The 19,013-nt window shown below is 41.0% G+C and overlaps 1 protein-coding gene across 1 annotated transcript in view; it reads right to left on the bottom strand.

Moving 5' to 3' along the window:
• Positions 1-356: 356 nt before the first annotated feature.
• OTOF (otoferlin) overlaps positions 357-19,013 on the bottom strand; it is a 178,847-nt gene continuing 160,190 nt past the window's right edge. Inside the window, exons 35-48 of the mRNA XM_074188236.1 lie at positions 18,411-18,480; positions 15,125-15,261; positions 14,759-14,893; positions 14,465-14,602; positions 13,637-13,764; positions 13,248-13,418; positions 11,994-12,154; positions 9,143-9,285; positions 8,407-8,495; positions 5,341-5,439; positions 4,818-5,059; positions 4,346-4,524; positions 3,592-3,692; positions 357-1,351 (exon numbers count right to left, since the gene is read on the bottom strand). Of these exons, the coding sequence (XP_074044337.1) occupies positions 1,171-1,351; positions 3,592-3,692; positions 4,346-4,524; positions 4,818-5,059; positions 5,341-5,439; positions 8,407-8,495; positions 9,143-9,285; positions 11,994-12,154; positions 13,248-13,418; positions 13,637-13,764; positions 14,465-14,602; positions 14,759-14,893; positions 15,125-15,261; positions 18,411-18,480 (1,974 nt within the window). The 3' untranslated portion in view covers positions 357-1,170. The remainder of the gene's footprint in view (positions 1,352-3,591; positions 3,693-4,345; positions 4,525-4,817; positions 5,060-5,340; positions 5,440-8,406; positions 8,496-9,142; positions 9,286-11,993; positions 12,155-13,247; positions 13,419-13,636; positions 13,765-14,464; positions 14,603-14,758; positions 14,894-15,124; positions 15,262-18,410; positions 18,481-19,013) is intronic.

The raw sequence follows: 19,013 nt of genomic DNA, 5'->3' as shown, positions 1-19,013 counted from the left end.
GACTTAGCATTAGCACCGTAGTAGGTGCTTACCCTCTCATTCTGTCTCAGTCCCCCCAAACACACTTTTATCTCTTAGGAAACAGGCAGCTCAGATATTTGATTTCTTTTATTCAGAGAAAAAAAAACATCCAAAGGTGAAAAACCCAACAGGAACACAACCCAAACAGGAAGGGAGAAGTGCTTTCTGCACCATCTTCAAGGAGGGAAAAGTATAATTTAGAAGAGCAGGCAACAGTGAGAGATGGCAGAGTGGGGAGAATGGGACTGAAGCCAATCTGGTCATACCACCAGCTTAGGACTGTAGGGGGACCAGGTCCAAGCAGAGGGAGCATGAGGAAGGGCTGAGGGTGCAAACAGGATGATGACAAGGAATGAACACCCACTGAGGTCAGTGCTTTGGAGAAGGGCATACAGGCACAGGGATTCACGTGAGGATGGTTAAAAATCCCAGGGAGAATGGGGTCCTGTGATCCACAGTGGATCCTTGGCAAAGCTGGGCATATCCCATGGGAAACAGGGAGCTACCTTTTATTTTCTCCTTTGGGGGAGAGATAAAGCAAAGAGGAACCAGAGCAAAAGTAGTAATTTGAGGGAATTGGGAGTAGGACAGAGATAGCTGTCCCATTACTGGAGGACAAAGGTCCTATGTTCTTACTATAATATAACATGTTACTGGAATGGGACAAGTTGTGGAGAGGGAGGTGGAGAGAGGAGTGTTTAGTGTGGCCCTAGGTATCTTGGTTTGCAACTCCCTATGAAGCCATTTTATAGCCTGGGTTCACTATGATTTTCTCTTGGTTTTATGCAAGCTTTACTGATCAGGGCACTGGACTCTGGGAAGGGTTAGGAGGTTGTAATCCAATTGGAGATTTCCATGACCAAGTCTAGACCTTGGCAAAGAGGAGGGAGGGAGGGAATCACCCAATTTTCCACCATGCCTTGCTCTAGAACCTCCCCACTTGGATCTGGACAGAGGGGAGCTGCAGGCCCTGGAATCAGAAGGAGAAATTTAGGAGCCAAACAAGAGGGAGGCAAGGCCTCTGAAAGCCCAGGCCTCCCAGGGAGTCAACAGAGCTCAGTTGGTCCCTGGGGGAGAAGACAAACAGTTCAAATCACAGAAATTCCAAACACAGAAACAGGTGGGCCCAAGGTTGGGAGTGGGGGGCATTCAGGCTCCCAGCAGCTTCTTGACCATGTAGCCAGGGAGGCTGTAGAGAAAGAGGGCAAGCATGAGCAGCCCCAGCAGGGCCAGCACAATCTTGATAATGAGCCACTTGTATCTGGTGCAAATGAGGTACTTGATGGACTTCAGTGGGTTGAGGAACCAAACGAAGGCAGTATCTGGCCGGCTGGGGAGAAGAAAAAGATTTAAGAGTTGGGATGTTTAATGGGGAGCCAATGGATCCCCACTCAACCAGCTGTAGAGACCTGCAGGCATGAAGATAGGGATTCAAGTCTTGTTTCAGACATTATTTGTGTGACTGTGGCTTTGATAAGTACTAAAGCTTTTTCTAATCAGCATGTGAATAATGATAGCACTTATCTCAAAAGGTTGTTGCAAAGTCCAAATTAGATAATGTACACTGTGGCACTGCCCATATCTTGAAGTGTGTGTTATAACTTAAAGCTATTGTTTCTATTACTCCAGATGGCACTCCCTGACCTTATCCACTCCTGCCCCTTGTAGGCTTATTCGGTATGTTGGGAATAGAATCATTCCTCAATATTATTGGCTACCTACTTTTTCATTGTCAAAAGGTACAGTTCAATTGACACTCTTTCCATAAAATAGAAAATATTCCCTCCCTCCTCAGTCTGACTCTTTCTAGGTACTGTGTTAACATTCTAGCTTGCATAATTGTGTCCTTGTCTTATCCTCCTAGGTAGGGATCATTTGGTTTTTCACTATGTCCAGCACCTAGCAAGCTACATGAAATGTTCTATCTTCCATCTTCCTACTCTACCTATGCACAGGTGTTCTCATGTCTGTAATGTACTCTTCACTTCTGTCTTGTAGAACCCCTAGCTTCCTTCAAAGTACAATTCTGGTGCTCTTAGTTATACGAAGCCTCTCCTGGTCTCCCTAGTTGTTGAGATTTTTCCCCTCTTGAAATTACTGTACTTATGGGCCGCAGTACTGGAGATTGTAAGTTCCTTGAGGGCAGGGGCAGGTTTTTTTTTTGTAATTCAAGGACCTTGTACATAATAATAGACAAAGCAAAAACATGAGAAATGTTTAAAACATTTTGAATTTCATTGAATCTATCACAGAGGGACTAAATTCTATGCTGGCAGCCTGTATTCTTAGGATCCATTGGGACTTGCTAGTTGTCCCTGGGGTGTCCTTTTTCCTTCCTGTACTCCAGTCTGCTGATAAATATTGACTTTATAATCCTTTTGGAGAATTTCCCCTATTCCCTCAAGGAAAGGAAAAATAGGGGAAGAGAAGGAAAGAGAAGGAAGGAAAAGAAAGGAGGGAATGCCCTTTTCAGTAGTGCAAATCTGAGAGAAAGCAGCAAAGGGGAGGAGTACCAGACCACTGAGGACTAAAGGATGCTTAGGCACCAATAATCTTCTTGACCAGGTAGCCAGGCACAGAGTAGAGAAAGAGGCCAATGAGGAGAAGGAGAAGCACCAACAGCAGTATCTTCAGCAGAAACCAACGATATGTGTGCCATAGGAAGTAACGAGCAGACTTGAGAGGATTTAAGAACCAGATGAAGCTTGTGTCAGGTCGGCTGGGGGGGGGGGGGTGATGAGAGGAAACAGAAGAAGAAGGTAATATTGGAGTGAAAATAATGCAGAAGAAGGGGAAATGGAGAGGGGGGGAGGGAGAGAGAGAGAGAGAGAGAGAGAGAGAGAGAGAGAGAGAGAGAGAGAATGAGAATCATTTTGGGTTGAACCAAATTGCCTTTGTTTGGTAAAATCTTTATCTCCCTGGAAAAAAGCAACAGACTGTAACTTTATCAGTCATTTTGACCTGAATCTGAGTTTTTAAAAATTTAAATGGGAGGAAAGGGAAAGAGAAGATAAGGAATACTGAAACACCTGAGGAGGGCACCTGAATTGGAGGAGAGGGGAAGTTGGAAGTTTTGTGGAACATCTGTCCTGGACATAGGAGAAGAACAAAAAGGGAGATGAGGACTAAGGAAGAATAAAATTTTCTTGGTTCTATTGGTTGTTTATTGTTAGGTCATTCTCTTCTAGGAAGTGGCTCTAAGACTATTCTTACATAAGAGATTTTAGCATTTAATCATTTTACAGATAAGGAAACTGAGGTCAAGAAGCATTGAGTGACTTGGCCAGGGTCATACAGGTGACAGGGATTCAAGAGCTGAGATTCCCCCAACTCCAGATCCAGAGCTTTTTCCACCTCCCATTTATCTTAGAGCCTCTCAGACCTGGTGCATTTTGAAGTCTTAGAAATATTAACAGAATTGAAGCATCTAGGCAGTGACCAGAAAGCAGTGTTCTGAGGGAAGAAGTTGGAATACTTGGGAATTCTCTACTGTAGGTGGGAGATAGGGATGAAGTGTTGGGCAGGATTAAAAGGGAAGAGAACAAGGAAGGCAAGGAGAACTGAACTTACTTAGGTTTCTCCAAAGGGTCTGGTTCATTTCGGGCTAAGCCCACAGGGTTCTTCTCTGCCTCCTCAGCAGTTAATAGATGCAATTCTGCCTCCACTTTTCCCTAAAGAGAAACACAATTTCACAGACATGCCATGTTCATCCAGGAGGTCCAGGACTGTAATCATGCTCAACTTATTCTCTGAGCCTTTGTAGTTCCATTCTCTTCCTAGGAAGAGAAAGCTTGCCATGACCTTACAATTAGCTCCATGTACTCAACTTCTCAGGAATATGAAATCCTAATTCATCAGGATCCATCCAATGCCCCAGTTCTGTTGTTCTCTCTAGTGGCCTCTTGGTTATTCCATGAACAAGACACTATATCTCTCATCTCCTGACTTTTTTCTCTGGAGTTATCTTGTGCCTGGAGTCTCCCCTCTTTCTAACTAATGAGGTCCTTGAGTTCTTTAGGCCCCAACTAAAAGTCCCAATTTCTACAAGAAGCCTCAGTTCCTCTTAGTTTAATGCCTTCCTTCTGTTAATTATTTACTATTTATCCTATTTGCAGCTTGCTTTGTATATGTTTGCATGTTGTCTCCCCCATTAAACTGTAAACTTTTTGAAGGCAGGGATTGTCTTTTGCCTCTTTTTGTATCCCAATATGTAGTTCAGTGTCAGGCACATGAGGCAATTAATAAGTATTGATTAATTAGCTGTTTTCCATATCTGTCTTCCACTTCTATTTTATTATATGTCTGAAGGTGCAGTGGTGCTCACCGTTAGCTCAAATTCATCATTCTCATTGCGAGCCAACAAGGGCCACCAGCCTTTGACACGCTTCTGTTTAAAGATGGAGACCAAGGGGACCTCCATCTCCCCTGTGGCCATCTCCATGGAGCACTGCTTGGCTGTCTTGGCGCCTCGGGGGAAGCGGTTCAGATCCAGCTCAATGGCACCTGTTGCAAGGAGAGCAGTAAGATGTTAAGTGTATCTTCTTGTCACATACCTGACTCCGATTTACTAGGGTAGAAACTGTCCAGAGCATTTGAACCCCTTTTCATACCAATACCTCTGCTTTGGGGTTTCTAGATCCCTTTTGTATTTCTCACTAAAACTCAGTCTCCTTTTTTTCTCTCTCTTGGGAACCCACCACTTTTTCCTCAATCCCCTCCCCCTGCTTTTTTCTTCATCCCCCCAGTTTTCTTCTTCTTTGTGTGGTCCCCTCTCTTTTGCTCCTCTCTGGCCGCACCCAAGAAGTCATCAGCAGAGAAGTGGTCTGCATCCCAGATTTGCAAGGTGAGCCGTGCAGGGATCTTGTATTCTGTCTCATCCCAAGAGAACATGGACTCCTTCTTGGAGATGACGATCTTCTCCTCCGCTGCCAGGTAGTCAAAGGGGAACAGGTAGCGCCAGTTAAAGTTCCCCTCACCAGTCAGGGAGTGATAGTGAACATCAGTATCTTGTTTGTCTTCTTGCTGGCCCTTCAGCCACCTGTGGAGAGGTTGTCATGGAAGTTCTTAGAACCCACTGCTCATAAATGCTTCCTGGCCTCACCTCTGCCCCAACTTTTCAGCTACCCTGCCTCCCCCACTTCCCTGGCATGCTGCCTTAGCCTTTGGAGTTGGGATCAGTGGCTCCTAAGGTCCCTTTGGAGCCAAAGTGCATATTTTATGCCTTCTATTTTCCCCTTCCCCACCCCAGCTAACCAAACAAAAGTCTTTCTCCTTCAAAACTAGCCTTAAGCTTTCCAAGCTCACAGTGCCCCTGCTTACCCCCGCACAAAGATGTCACTGGATTTTTCCCCAGTAAAAAAATCATCATCCTCTAGCACCACTTCATCTGTGTTCCATACAATGACTCGAAGCTCATACCTGAGTAATAATAATAATTATAATAATAATGATGATGATTAATAATAATAATAGATGGTAGTAGCATCAGAAATGATAGAGGCTAATTTCATTATAGAGAACTCCTAAATGAACAAGCTCCTTCTACCAGTGCAGTTTGTCATCTTTTCTACAAATGAGTCTTCGAGAGTTATTTAGGAAACTTAGATTTTAAGTAATTTGCTCAGTCACCACTTGTGTGTGTGTGTATGTGTTATAGGTATTACTTGAATTCAGATCTTCCTAGCACTAAGGTAAGCTGTCTGTCACAGTATGACAAGCTGCATCTCTCAATAATTTCTTCTACTACTACTACTACTAGATACACATATGATAAACATCACAAATCTCTAGAAATACTTTTGAAATAAACAGACATCACTACAAGCAAGGAAAAGCTTGATAATAAGTACAGGTCATTGGATTGAATGAAAGTAGGTTATTGGATTTATCAAATATATTTGTATTTATATCTGTACATATATACAGTTATACATATGTACATCTCTAAATATACATATACCCATATGCATACACACACATATATATGTGGAAGTGATTTATCTTCACATGAGTTCTATGAAATGGTTAAGATCCAAGAATGAAATCACAAGGTCCTCAAGGGGCAACATTCACATGATTTAGTCAACTATTCTATTGAAGACCATTGAACTAATGACTGTTTCAAGCAAACTTGATTGTGAAAATGGAGGGGTTTTTGAAGATAATGCAGGACAGGTCACTACCACTAGAAATTATAAAAGGGCTATCCTTGAGCAATATGGGTTTACTAATCAATGTAGATTTTGCAAGGAAATGGTAGATGTTTTCTATCATTGCTGTAGTCTATAGCAACTTAGTGCCAACTAAATATTTAGCAAGACATGATCTAGGAGCTAGAGGTACACACCAGAAGTTTACTACCTTTCAGGGACTGAAAGATAGCAAGTTCTCACGCTACATGTATATGTATAAATCTCATAATATCCTGGATAACTTCTATTTACTGCAACTGGACCGTTACCACAGACTGTTCAACTGCTGTGTCAGATCACAACATACATAAAAACTTAAGAACACAGTTTTAAATAGATATTGATAAAATATTCAATCTCTAAACTATATGGAAGCTTTCAAAATATGGTAACCAAAGAGAGGAAATCAAAATCTTGTTGAAAGAAAATGAGGTATATTTATATTATCCTTGTTCTGTCTACTCTGGATTGGTACCAAGGATGCTTTCAGGGAACCTACAGTGGGTGAGCTTACATCCTAATACTTTTATTCAACTACAAAAAGCAGTTATTTTATTCACCTGTACAAAAAATCATAGACCATTGAATATGAAAGAATAATAGCAGAAAAGAGAACTGTTTCTGTTTCTATTGAAGTTGAAAATAGGGTAATAATAATACTAATAATAATGCCTTCCAGTTTACAAATATTTATAGCACCCTTGCAGTTTCAGAGAATATAATTCACATTGTATAAAAAAGAAAAACTGAGACTCAGGGGAGTTAACTTTTTGCCCAAGGTTTTAGTGTTAGTAAATAATGGGAGTCCACATTAGAAATGATTTCCTGATGTTTTTTCTGGATTAAGTATGAGAATAAAAATATGATACTGAAATGAGGGGATTAGTCAGGTTTGAGAGGAGGAACTGAGAGAACAGAGGAGAAAAGGTTATATTAAAATTGATGGGGAAGTTCATGGAAATGAAAACTGATAGGGACAGAGGGGAACCAGTTTGAGAAGTAGGACCTATATCCAATAGCAATCTCTTGTTCAATAGGTCAGTATATGATGGGTGCTTTGGGAAGATATAAAGGCAGTTCTTGATCTCTTCATCTTCTACTCTTTACATCGTTAGTTCACAAAATCTTGAATCCTACTTCTGCCCAAATCCCTTACCCTTTTCCTGCAGAAGACCCTGCATCCTTGGTCAATGTCTCCAGTAAGGTTCCTTCTTTCATTCCCTCCAACATAATGGCCTAAGAAGTGAACTGTCCTATTCCTTGCTTCTCTTTACCATATCCAGACTCTTCCTCTTCTGTCATCAATGGGTAACTTTTCTTTCCTTTGAGACTTTCTTCCCTATTCTGTATTACCTAGTTAGATCTTAGCGGCAATTATCAGCTCTAAGGTTATTTTCTTTTCTTTCTTAAGGGAGTTTGTTCATACCTGCTCATGGTCTTTCTGAGATTTGGAAACTATATACCACAGTTCACTGAGAGTTTCTTCTTATATAAAATAAAGGGTTTAGGTTGAATTTCTTTCACCTAGAATGATCTTTGAGTCTATTATTCACTTTAATGGAATTCTTTCAGATTCTGGGGCCTGATAAATCATTCTTTCCATTTCAACCAGATAAACATCCCCTGTACATATTTAGCACTTTCATGTCCCCAAGACTGTAAATGTCATTTCCTCCCACTTAAAATACCTTCCCTTATGTTCTGATTGTCTCCTTCCAAACATTGTTAAAGACTCATCTTTTGCAGGAAATTATTCTAAGTTAGTCTGACCTAGCTTCCACTGGTTCAGGAAATTCCTTGCCCTTTTTTAATTTCTGCTGTACCAGACACCCACCCGACTTGTGTTAGGTGAAATTAGAGATAAATGTGGACATGTTTCTGTCTTGGGTGTTTCTGTGCATATAAAACGATGACCAGCCAACATCTCCTACTACAATTATACATTTCTCTGGGCAAAAACTATCTTCTAAGTGATTTCCCTAGGACTTTGTAGAACAGTTGTTGTTGAGTAGATATTTGTTGAATGAAATATATGTATCTCCCTCTGAGACCCTCACACAACACTTTGGACTGGGAGCTCAGCAGGTTGACTGACACCAGGTTAGGACTGGCAGGATTGTGAGATGAGTAAGAAAGACCAGGATTTCTGAGTCTTGAAGAAAGAAAGAAGAGCCAGAGGACTTAGGAGGCTCACTTCTTGGGCTTTCGGGGTGAGATGTCCAAAGGTGTCCCAGGAGCAGGCATATCCATGGGGAACATATCCACCCACAGCTCTAGGCGGCCCTGAAGAAGAGACAGATATTGTGGTCTTTGACTTTTCCTTTAGTCTCAACAGACCCTAAACTTCTCTCAGAACTTGCCGTTCACACACAGAGAGCCAAGTTTCCTACCCTTCTTTTCTTAGCTATTCCTTCTCTCTGTACTGCAGATCCATTGCTACACTTAATTAACATCAGGCAAAAATAGTTGTGGGAAGGAAAGACAACAGCTGTGGAGAGTTGTGTCTCTAGGTGATAGCAGGTTCAGGAGCTGAGAGTAGAAAGTGATGGAGTAGACTAAAGCTTCTTCCTGTAGGCTCTAGGGTTGCCAAGAAGCAGGGTGGTGGTGGTGGTGGTTTCTGTTCTGCCGGGGTAAGAGGTACACCCCTTCAAGCTCTGACACCTTGAGACAAAACTCCAGGTTCCCTGCCCTAGGTGCAGTTTTATAGGAACTTTAGTATGTTTGGGGCTATACAACGCAGAGACAAAAGAAGATTGATTGATAGATAGGGTGAAGGAAATATATCCCCTATTCCTATCCATCTCCCCCATTTCTATTTCTAACCCTTTCCCACAGGGCCCCCATCTTTTTCTTGTAGATCCAACTTCCAAAGATTACCCTCATATTGTTTAATTTTTTTATCCCTTTCCCTCTGACTTTGCTCTCCTCACCTGCTCAATGCCTGGCTTGTCAGGGTTGAGTAGAGGTCGGGTTTCCACATGTTCAGGTACCAGGGGACAACCTACACGGGGGATGTCCTCCCAATGCCGTAACGCAGCCAAGGCCACATGCTCATCAGTGGTCTTCCGCTGACCTGTAAGGGGAGGGAGATACCTTTAGGGATTGAAGGGACTCTTAAGAGTCGTTTTGTTCAACCTTCTCATTTTACAAAAAAAGGGAGACTGAGACCTAGTAGGGCTTAAGTGACTTTTTCAAAGTCAGAAGTGTAAGAGGCAAAGCCAACATTTGAGCCTCAGCCCTCTGATTCCATATCCTGCTTCCATGTTGCCTCAGGGCACCAGTGCTCTGTAGAAGTCAGGATGTCAGGGCTGGAGGGGGATGTTAGGGAATAGAGAGGTATTAAATAATGCAGATCTAAGAGAATAGAGTTCATATAGATGCAGGTTTCTCCTAGAATTCCCTCTAATATGGAGACATGGGGATCTGAGCTGCATAGGTACTATTAATATAAGGTTTAGGAAGGAAGGGATCTTTAGGGATGGAGACCAAGGAGTTTGTCTTAAGTAGGAGGACCTGGGTATAGGATTGAGAAAGGAGGAAACTGAGGCAGATGGGTTAAGTGATTTGCCTAAGGTGACATAGCTAGTAAGTGCCTGAAATTGAATTTGAACTCAAGTCTTCCTGACTCTAGACTCAGATCTCTATCCACCTACCACATAGCCTTCCCTCCTGGTTCCTTCCTCCTTCCCAGTTCCCACTGGGCCAGGATGGTCATAATAATGTAGTGTTTATAGCTATGACTAAGTCCATCATGGTCACCCTTTTGATGTAGGCGAATTTGGGAGATCCCCTGACTCTGTTGGGGGAGGGGGTGAGGTCAGGGAAGTAGATGGAGGACTAAGCCAGATAAAAGTTGTGGGGTATTTTTATACATAGGGCTATTAATGCTTCAGGTTGGGATTTGTCAACAGATTATTCCAAAGTCCCTCCATAAAATTTTCCTCTAATACCTCATCATGGTCTACCCAGCTTAGATAAATTCCAGAATTCCATCACCAGAAAGTAACATCCTTGTATCCCTCACATATGGTGTTCTTCTTGGGACTCTGGACTTTAGTAATGACTATCTCTCATGCTTGTACCTAATACCTATATTTGTTTCTATCCTTGTATAACCTTAGTCCTAAAATTGTTTCTGACTTGAAACTAATTTCTAACCCTAAATTAGTTTTTAAATTATTTCTCCCTTTCATTTCTCCTTTTTGGCTTCTTAAAAAGTTCTCTTCTTCAGGAGGTCCTTCATAGTCCCCCAGCTCCTATTGCCTTTTTTCTGAAATAACCTTCCATCTGTACCATACGTACACCTATACACACACATTTTTGTATATCCACCCGCCGCATAGTTGCCTTCCCTCCTGGAGTAGTGGGGTGTCTGTGTTTGTGTGTGTGTGTGTGTGTGTGTGTGTGTGTGATATAAATACTATATATTGTAATATAATAGTATAGATGTGCATAGATATGTATATACATATACATATCTTGAATGTATGTAGGCATTTGCAATTTTCTTTATTTGAATGTTAGCCCCTTGAAGGAAAGGACCATTTTTCTGTGCCTTTCTTTGTAGCCCTAGAGATTAACCAAATGCCTTCCAAATACTGGGCAGCTAGGTGGTATAGTGGATAGAGTACCAGCCCAGGAGTCAGAGGGACCTGAGTTCAAATTCAGTCTCAGACACTTGACACCAGCCATGTAACATTGGGCAAGTCACTTAATCTGATTGTCTTGCATCCAGGGCCATCTCCAGTTGTCCTGATTCATATCTAGCCACTGAACCTCGGTATCTTTGGAGGACAAAGGGAGGCTGGTAACTTAGCACAATACCTCCCTCACTCAAATCCATTTCATCTGCTTGTCATGACATCACCTCCCTAATGTCATAGTCTTCTTTGAGGTTACAGCCCAGCCCAGTGCCTGCCAGATAATAAGTGTTTAATACTTATTGAGAAAGCTGGCCACCAAGCAATGAATTATTTTGGCCACAGAAACTTGAAATAATCATTTATCACAGGGTGGGGAACCTCCAGTCCATGGGCTGTATTGGTCTCATGTTGCCAAGGCAACTTCAGGTGGGGACTCAAAATTCAATTATTCTAATAGCTTATTAGGAATGAATTATATGTTGACAGAAAAAAAAGTTTTCCCATCCCTGATTTACCAACTAGAATAAAACTCTTCTTTTTGAAATTTAAAGGTCTTCAAAATCATGCTCCAACCTATCTTAACTACCAGAATATACATGACTCCCCCCTCAAACACATTGACTTGCTAAACCATATATGACAATCTAGTTCCAACCTTTATGCCTTTGGAAGGGCCATTTCCGTTACTCTCTTCTTTCCTACCACCATCTTTTGGAAATCCTATCTCCCCTCAAGGTAAAGCCTGTCCTATTCCTCCTGGTCAGTGCACTCCATGCATTTGCTTATTTTATTGCTTGTTCTCTTCTGAAGTGGGTTTAGAAGGGAGTCTCAGGGCAGCTACGTGGCACACAGTGGATAGAGCACCTGCCCTGGTGTCAGGAGGACCTGAGTTCAAATCCAGCCTCAGTCACTTAATAATTACCTGTGTGACTTTGGGCAAGTCACTTAACCCCATTGCCTTTCAAAAAAAAAAACCAGAAGGGAGTCTCAGACTTCTTTCCAAGGCAGATCTCATGAATTTCCCATGGAAATGTGAACCCCAGATTTCTATCTTCCCTTTCTTTTCTCTTTCTATACTTTCCAGAAGAGGCTGGGAAAGATTTTGAACCCATGATTTCTCCAGGCTGACCCCAATTACCATTCTCATCCTCAATTTCAGAAGGGCCAGTAAAGACGCGGTTGGCCACCTTGACACGCCCAGGAGGCCCAAAATGAGGGCCATCTACTTTTCCTTCCTTGCAGAGCTGGGATAAGATCTGTGTTGGCTTCATGGGGTCCCGCCAGATATTGTAGCCGTGTCTGCAGGTGACAATACAGAGGGGCTCCTTGGGATAAAGACTGAGATAGAAGGATTCTATAGGATTGTACCCAGTGTTGAGGGAGGTATGAGAACACTATGAGGCTGGAAGCATGAGCAAGACTGGGACCATAGGTAATTGAACTCTTATTTCTTAAAGCAGTTTTGGTCATATTAACCCTTATCCCTTTCTGAGGAAGTGTTCTTCACTTCCCAATTGCTTGAGGGAAAGCACACTTGCAGATACCTTCACTTAACCCTGTCCTCATGGGCCTAGTTTTCATTTCCTTTCTAGACTTTTTCCCCTCTATCTGCCTCTTGATATCAGTTTCCCACCCTCTCTATTATTCTCCCCTCCAATTCCATTCTACTCTTCTCTAACTCTTCTATTCCCTAAAAGACTTCTCTTCTTCCAACTTCTTTTAAATGATATTCTGTCTCTCCTATTCATGCAGCCTGCTGACCTGCAAAGAGTCATTTCCTTGTGGGATTAGGGTCCAAGTTGGAGCAATTTAACTGGGAGCCCATAGACCAGGTGTTCTTAACTTAAGATCCAAGAATTGTATTTTTTTTTAAATTTTGAGGCAGTTTAGTATAAATGAATTGCCCAGGGTCATACAGCTGGATTTGAACTCAGTCCTCATGGACTCCAGGCCTGGTGGTCTATCCATTGTTTTACTTAACTGCCCTCATGAACTTGCCTTTAAAAAGATTTTGATAACTGTATATTGTTAGATTTGTTTTCATTTGTAATCCTATGTATTTTTTGCATTTAAAAACATTATTGAGATATGGGTCTTCTATATTTGAGCAGATTGCTAAAGGGGTCTATAAAGCAAAAAAAAAAAAGGTTGAAGACCCTTCTGTAGGCCTTAAAGGCATTCAAGGACCCTGTTTGGTCCAAGACTGGACTCTGAGCAAGAAATTTAAAGATCACTGAGTCCAAATCACCACCATCATCATTTTTGGTTTTAAAATAAAACTGTTGTTGGTCCATCTTCTTTCCTGCCCCAAGCCTTGTCCTTCTCTGTCCTCCCACCAGTCTGAGTTCAATTTTTCCTCTGTCTTCTCCCCAAGCCACACCCCAGAGCATACATGGAATAAGTCTGGGTAATGCCACAGGTGGCCCGGTGCTTGCTGTAATATCGATTCTCCAAATCAATCTTGGTCTCTCCAATTAGGTCATCCGTGCCTACCAGATCCCAATCATACACAGCCACAGTCAACATGGACTCCATGGGGAAAGAGGCTTCAATGTCAAAGGATCTGCAAGTAGAGTCAGAGAGTAAATGGAATGATGAGAATAGGCAAGGACTGCTGAGGATAGGACTATAAGCTGGGGGAGGTCACTGGTCTAGGAATAGTCATGCCTAGAATATTTGCCATACTGGGAAAAGTCACTAGTTTGGGGGAGATCATGACCGAGGAGGTAACTGGGTAGAAGGAATCATGGATGTGGGGGCAATGAGTACTAGAGGTCTTACTTTCCAAAGACAGGATTAAGCTGCTTGGAAATATAGTTCTCTTTATCCCGAATGTCTGTCTTCCCCAGGCGGATGGCAATATAGGGATCAGCTTTGCCATTGATGTCAGCGGGGTGCAGGTCTGTGGCCTATAAGGAAGGGTGATGATTAATCTGGATTGTAGTTGGGGTCAAGGACAAGAGAACTTCACATAATCACCCTATTGCATAAACCTTGTTTGAGGTTCCAATTCCCTAAACTATCCCATCTTCTTTTTGTATCTTCTTTTTTCCCCTATTCTCTAGGTAAGAAACTTTCCAAGTTTTGGAGGAGAGAAGGTGTCACAAAATAGGTTTTCAGTCTTCTCCCCAAAGCAGATCTCATACAGTGTCCCCATGGAAAAGTGGGACCCAGAATTCTATTTCCCTTTCTATTCCTTTCTTTTTAAGAGTCTGGCAGACAATATTGGGAAAGATCCCTGCACCCAGCTACCCCAAGAGGTAATTGACTGACTCCAATGACTGTTCTCATCTCTAAATTCAGAAGGGCCAATAAAGACTCAGGTGGCCACTTGAATATGCCCAAAAGACCCAAATGTGCAGAGTCCAGGATTGGGAGTCAGGAGACCTAGGCTATAGACCTAGCTCTCTCTTTAAGACCTTGCCTCTGGACTTGGCTTCCTTATTTCTAAAGAGAAGGAGCTGTAATAAGATGTATTCTGAGGTTCTGTGGAAGTATTACTGTATAGAATCATGTTAACTTTGGTATTGCTCTGATTCCTCTCCAGTGCAGGATCAAATTATGAAGGAGGTCAAGAGGAACAAGATAAGAGGTCAGGAAAAGGCTTACCCTAACCACATAAATCCGGACGAGGACATTAATGGGGTCATTACTTGGAATTCCTTGGAACATGCCATAGGTGGGGTCATAACCGGCTTCCCGGGATATGTCCTCTGGGAGAGGTACCTTGTACACACAGAGAGAGCCCTGTAGGAGAAGACAGGGAAATGCATTAGAGATAAATTTTGGGGTAAGCACTTGGAGGCTGAGGACTGAGATGTGTATGTGACAGTGGCTCAAATGGAGATATTTGGAGTAAAGTTCCACTTTGGGTAACAGAATCTGGGGCCCTCATTCTCTGACCTTGAATCTGCCCACAATGCGTTCCTCCTCTGTGGAGCTGTCCTCATCATCGCCAATCTTGCCACGAAGCAGGTTGAAAGTGTGCAACCAGTCCTCAAAGTTGTCAAATTCTGACTCCAACTCCTTGGGGTACACCTGGAACCCCAAATCACATCATGAAGTGGAAACTGCCTTCCCTCCCCATTTAGATTCCCACTTTTTTTTGCAACAGCCCTTGGGCAAAAGTACCCACCATGCTTCAGGGAAAGGGGTATTTGCTTGATCATGGCCATTGAAGGCCAGGTATCTTGCCTTGGATCCCTTCAGCACTGACCCTTTACCACTATGCCCCACTCTCTTCTTTCTCTGGTTACAAGGGGTCTTCACCTTGAGTTCATCAATCTTGGGCTTCTTTTTCTCTGGAACCTCTGTACCCTGACCCTGTCCTTGGTTCTGAACTTTCTTCTTCTTTTCTTCTTTGGCCGCCTTTGCCTTCTCCTTGCCCTTTGTATGTCCCTTTGGGCCTGCCAGGAAAGAGAAGGAAAAATAAAACCCATTCATTAAAGACTACTCAACAGCATGGCATAATAGAAAGAGCTCAATACTAGGATCCAGGAGATCCAGGGCCTAATACCCCAACCACATTATTATGAGACAAGTTGCCTTACTACTCTATGTCTCGATTTCTTCATCTGTAGTGTATTGTTAATATGTGTCTTTCTATCAGTGAGAGGTTAAGAGAAACAAATGAAACATTAACTGAACTGTTGTATAAAGTCCTATCCAAATGTAAGGCAGAGAACTGATTTTTGGAGTGAGAAAGATCTTGATTCACATCTTGCTTTTGGCACATTCTGGCTGTGTGACTCTAAACAAGTTATTTAATCTCTCATTATTTGAGGCAAAGATGATAAACTGAAAATGTTGATCTGTGTTCTTTTTTTAATTTTTTTTTTTAGGGTTTTTTTTTTGTTTGGCAAGGCAATGGGATTAAGTGACTTGCCCAAGGCCACACAGCTAGAGGTAATTATTAAGTGTTTGAAGCTGGATTTGAACTTCTGACTCCAGGGCCGGTGCTCTATCCACTGCACCACCTAACCACCGATCTGTATTCTTAAAGAGAGTGTCCTTACTAGAAGTTCTCTAAACTACTAAAAATCAGAGATTTCACCCAAAAATTAATGAATTAATTGATTAAGCAGTTGGTTGGGAGCTTAGTGGAGTATGTGCTCCTAGAGGGCAGAAAAATAGGTTTTTGGAGGCAGTCATGGGCCTAGTGACTTGCCCAGGATGACACAGAAAATGCCTCAGGTTAGATTTGAACTCAGGTCCTCCTGACTATGGGTCTAGTACTCAATCCATTGAGCAATCTAACTGCCATAACAAGAAGTGTTTTTTTAAATTTGTATTCATAAATGCATAAAAATGTAAACAGGAAATGGAAAAGATGCTAGTCAAGAACATTAAACTATATATACATCCCTACAAGCAAAGATAATACTTGTAACTCTTGAAAATTGTATTTCTCTTAGGATAATTAAAAGAAACATACTTAGAGAGAGGGTAAGGGTATAGAATGATCATGAAAATGTTGAGCCTTTAGCCTATCCCTTAACTAGTGAGAGTTTAATGTAGTTGGAGGGATTGTACAATCCTAGCTGTACCAGATTTAAAATTATATTATAAAGTGGAAGTCATCAAAACTGCCTGGAACTGGTTAAGAAATAGAGTAATGATTAGTGGTTTAGAGTAGATATAAAAGAAATGGTAGTAAATGACTATAGTAATAATTACTGTTTGACATACATAAATATATTAGTTTCTGGGATAAGAACTCACTATTTGACAAAATAGTATGGCAAAAACTAGGCATAGACCCACATTTCACACCCTATACCAAAATAGGATCAAAATGGGTAATGAATTTAGACATAAAAGTTAAAGTCATAAAAGACTAAAAGAATAAGAAATACTTTATCAGATCTATAGAAAGAGGAGCAATTTATGGCCAAGCAAAAGATAGAGAACATTGTAAGTTGCAAAATGGATGATTTTTATAATATTAAAAAGTTTTTGCAATCATAAAGCCAATGCACCCCAAAATAGAAAGAAGGCAGAAAGCTGGAAAACAATTTTTACAGCTAGTATTTTTGATAAAGGACTCAATTCTAAAATATATAGAAAACTGAATCAAATTTATAAGATTACAAATCATTCTCCCAACTAATAAATTCAAAAGATATGAACAGTGAGTTTTCAGATTAAGAAATTAAAGCAATATGTAGTCATATGAAAAATGGTCAAATCATTATTGATTAGAGAAATGTAAATTAAAACTATGAGGTACCATCTCACATTTATCAGATTTGTTAAGATGACAAAAAAGGAAAGTGATCACTGTTGGAAAGGATGTGAGAAAATAAGACATTAATGTATTGTTGGTGGAGTTGTGAACTGATACAGGCATTCTGGAGAGCAATCTGTAACTATGTCCAAAGAGCAATAAAACTGACATACCTTTTAACCCAGCAATATCAATACTAGGTATATATTCCAAAGAAACCATAAAAAATTGGAAAACGTCTCACATGTTCAGAAATATCTATAGCAGCTCTTTTTATAGTTGCAAAGAATTGGAAATTGAAGGAATGTCCATCAAATGGGGCTGAATGGCTGAATGAGTTGTGATCTATGAATGCTATGGGGTACCATTGTTCTATAAGAAACTATGAATAGTTGGACTTTACATAAGAATGGAAAGAATTACATGAACTGATGCTGAGTGGAGGAAGCAGAACTAATTCAGAACATTGTACACATTAACCACAACATTGTGAGATGATCAACTATGATGGATGCAGCTTATCTTAGCAGTTCAGAGATCAAGGACAACCCTGAGAGACCTGCTATGGACAAGGCCATTTACATCCAGATTAAAAAAATCAAAAGTATCTGAATGCATACTATGTTCACTTTTAACAAACTTCTTTTATGTTTTCCCTTCCTTTCTCATGGTTTTCCCTTTCTCCTTAGTTCTAATTACTCTTTTGCAACCTGACTAATATGTAAACATGTTAAACATGAATGTACATGTTCAACTTTTACCAGACTGCCACCATGGAAAGTGGGGAGTGGAGAGAGGGAAATAGAAAAATGTTGAATTCATAAATTTGCAAATGGGTAATTGTTGAAAAACTACCATTGCCTGTAATTGGAAAAATAAAATAAAATTTCAATTAAAAAATTTGTAGGCACAGCAGACAACACAGTGCTCAAATGGTAAGTATTCAATAAATATTTATTGAATTAAATCGAGTCTGGAAACCTGAATTCTCATTACATCTCTGTCAATACAACTCTATAATGACCTTGGGCAAGTTATTCATCTCTTTGTACCTCCTCTTCTATATATGTAAATTGATGGGCCTGGAACATATGAGTTCTAAGGTCTCTTTTTTTAACATCTGGATTTTTCTCAACATAATTGTTAACTATCTGAGGCTGAACTTTTCCCCTGGGATAGGGACCAGTTCTGCTTAATTTGTGTCTGGAAACATCTAATTGGTGAATTTTACTGCTACTCTTGCCCTTCCATAGCTGGGTCTGGAGTCAGGGTAAGGTGTAAGTGTGAGTTTTTTGGGGAAGATAAGATTTGGGATCACAGAGGCCTCACCCTCAGTAGTGGTGTCCATCTCCTCTTTGTCTTCAGCATCACCTGCTGCTGCCTCTTGCTGTTTAAGTTGCTGCCAAAAGATGGAACAGATGTGAGTGGGAATTGAGAAGGGAAATACTCTGTGGTGTCCTTGACTTCAATGAAGTCCCTTCTAGTCCATCAAATACATTTATTAACTTCACAAATTCAATCTAAGATTAACATGAAAAAAATCCTATCATCCCATTCCATTTTAGAAATATTTTTATCAGGTGGCCCAGGTATCCCCTAAGAATATAGGCAAGCCTCCCTTCCTGTGTCTCCTTGATGAAATATGAATTTGCTGAGAATAGTATGAATTTCCCTTCTTCTGGGCCTTCTGTAATTCATTGATGAGTATTTTGCTTTTTCACTGCTAAGCTCATAATCCAGACACCTGAGTCATTATGTCCTTGGGCTTGTTCTCTAAGAGGAGGTTATATATTCTCTGGGAGAGCAAGAGAGAAGTAGAAAGAAAAATGAAGAGAGGATACAGAATTGAGAGTGATCTCTGCATGGTTGGTCAATCAAACATTTATTAAGCACTATGTGCCTCTTAAATGTTGAGAATACAAAACTAGCTCC

Source organism: Macrotis lagotis, chromosome 1 (assembly GCF_037893015.1).
Source record: "Macrotis lagotis isolate mMagLag1 chromosome 1, bilby.v1.9.chrom.fasta, whole genome shotgun sequence".
Classification (NCBI taxonomy): domain Eukaryota; kingdom Metazoa; phylum Chordata; class Mammalia; order Peramelemorphia; family Peramelidae; genus Macrotis; species Macrotis lagotis.
The sequence above is the reverse complement of the archived record's forward strand: the minus strand, read 5'-3'. Positions and strand labels throughout refer to the sequence as shown.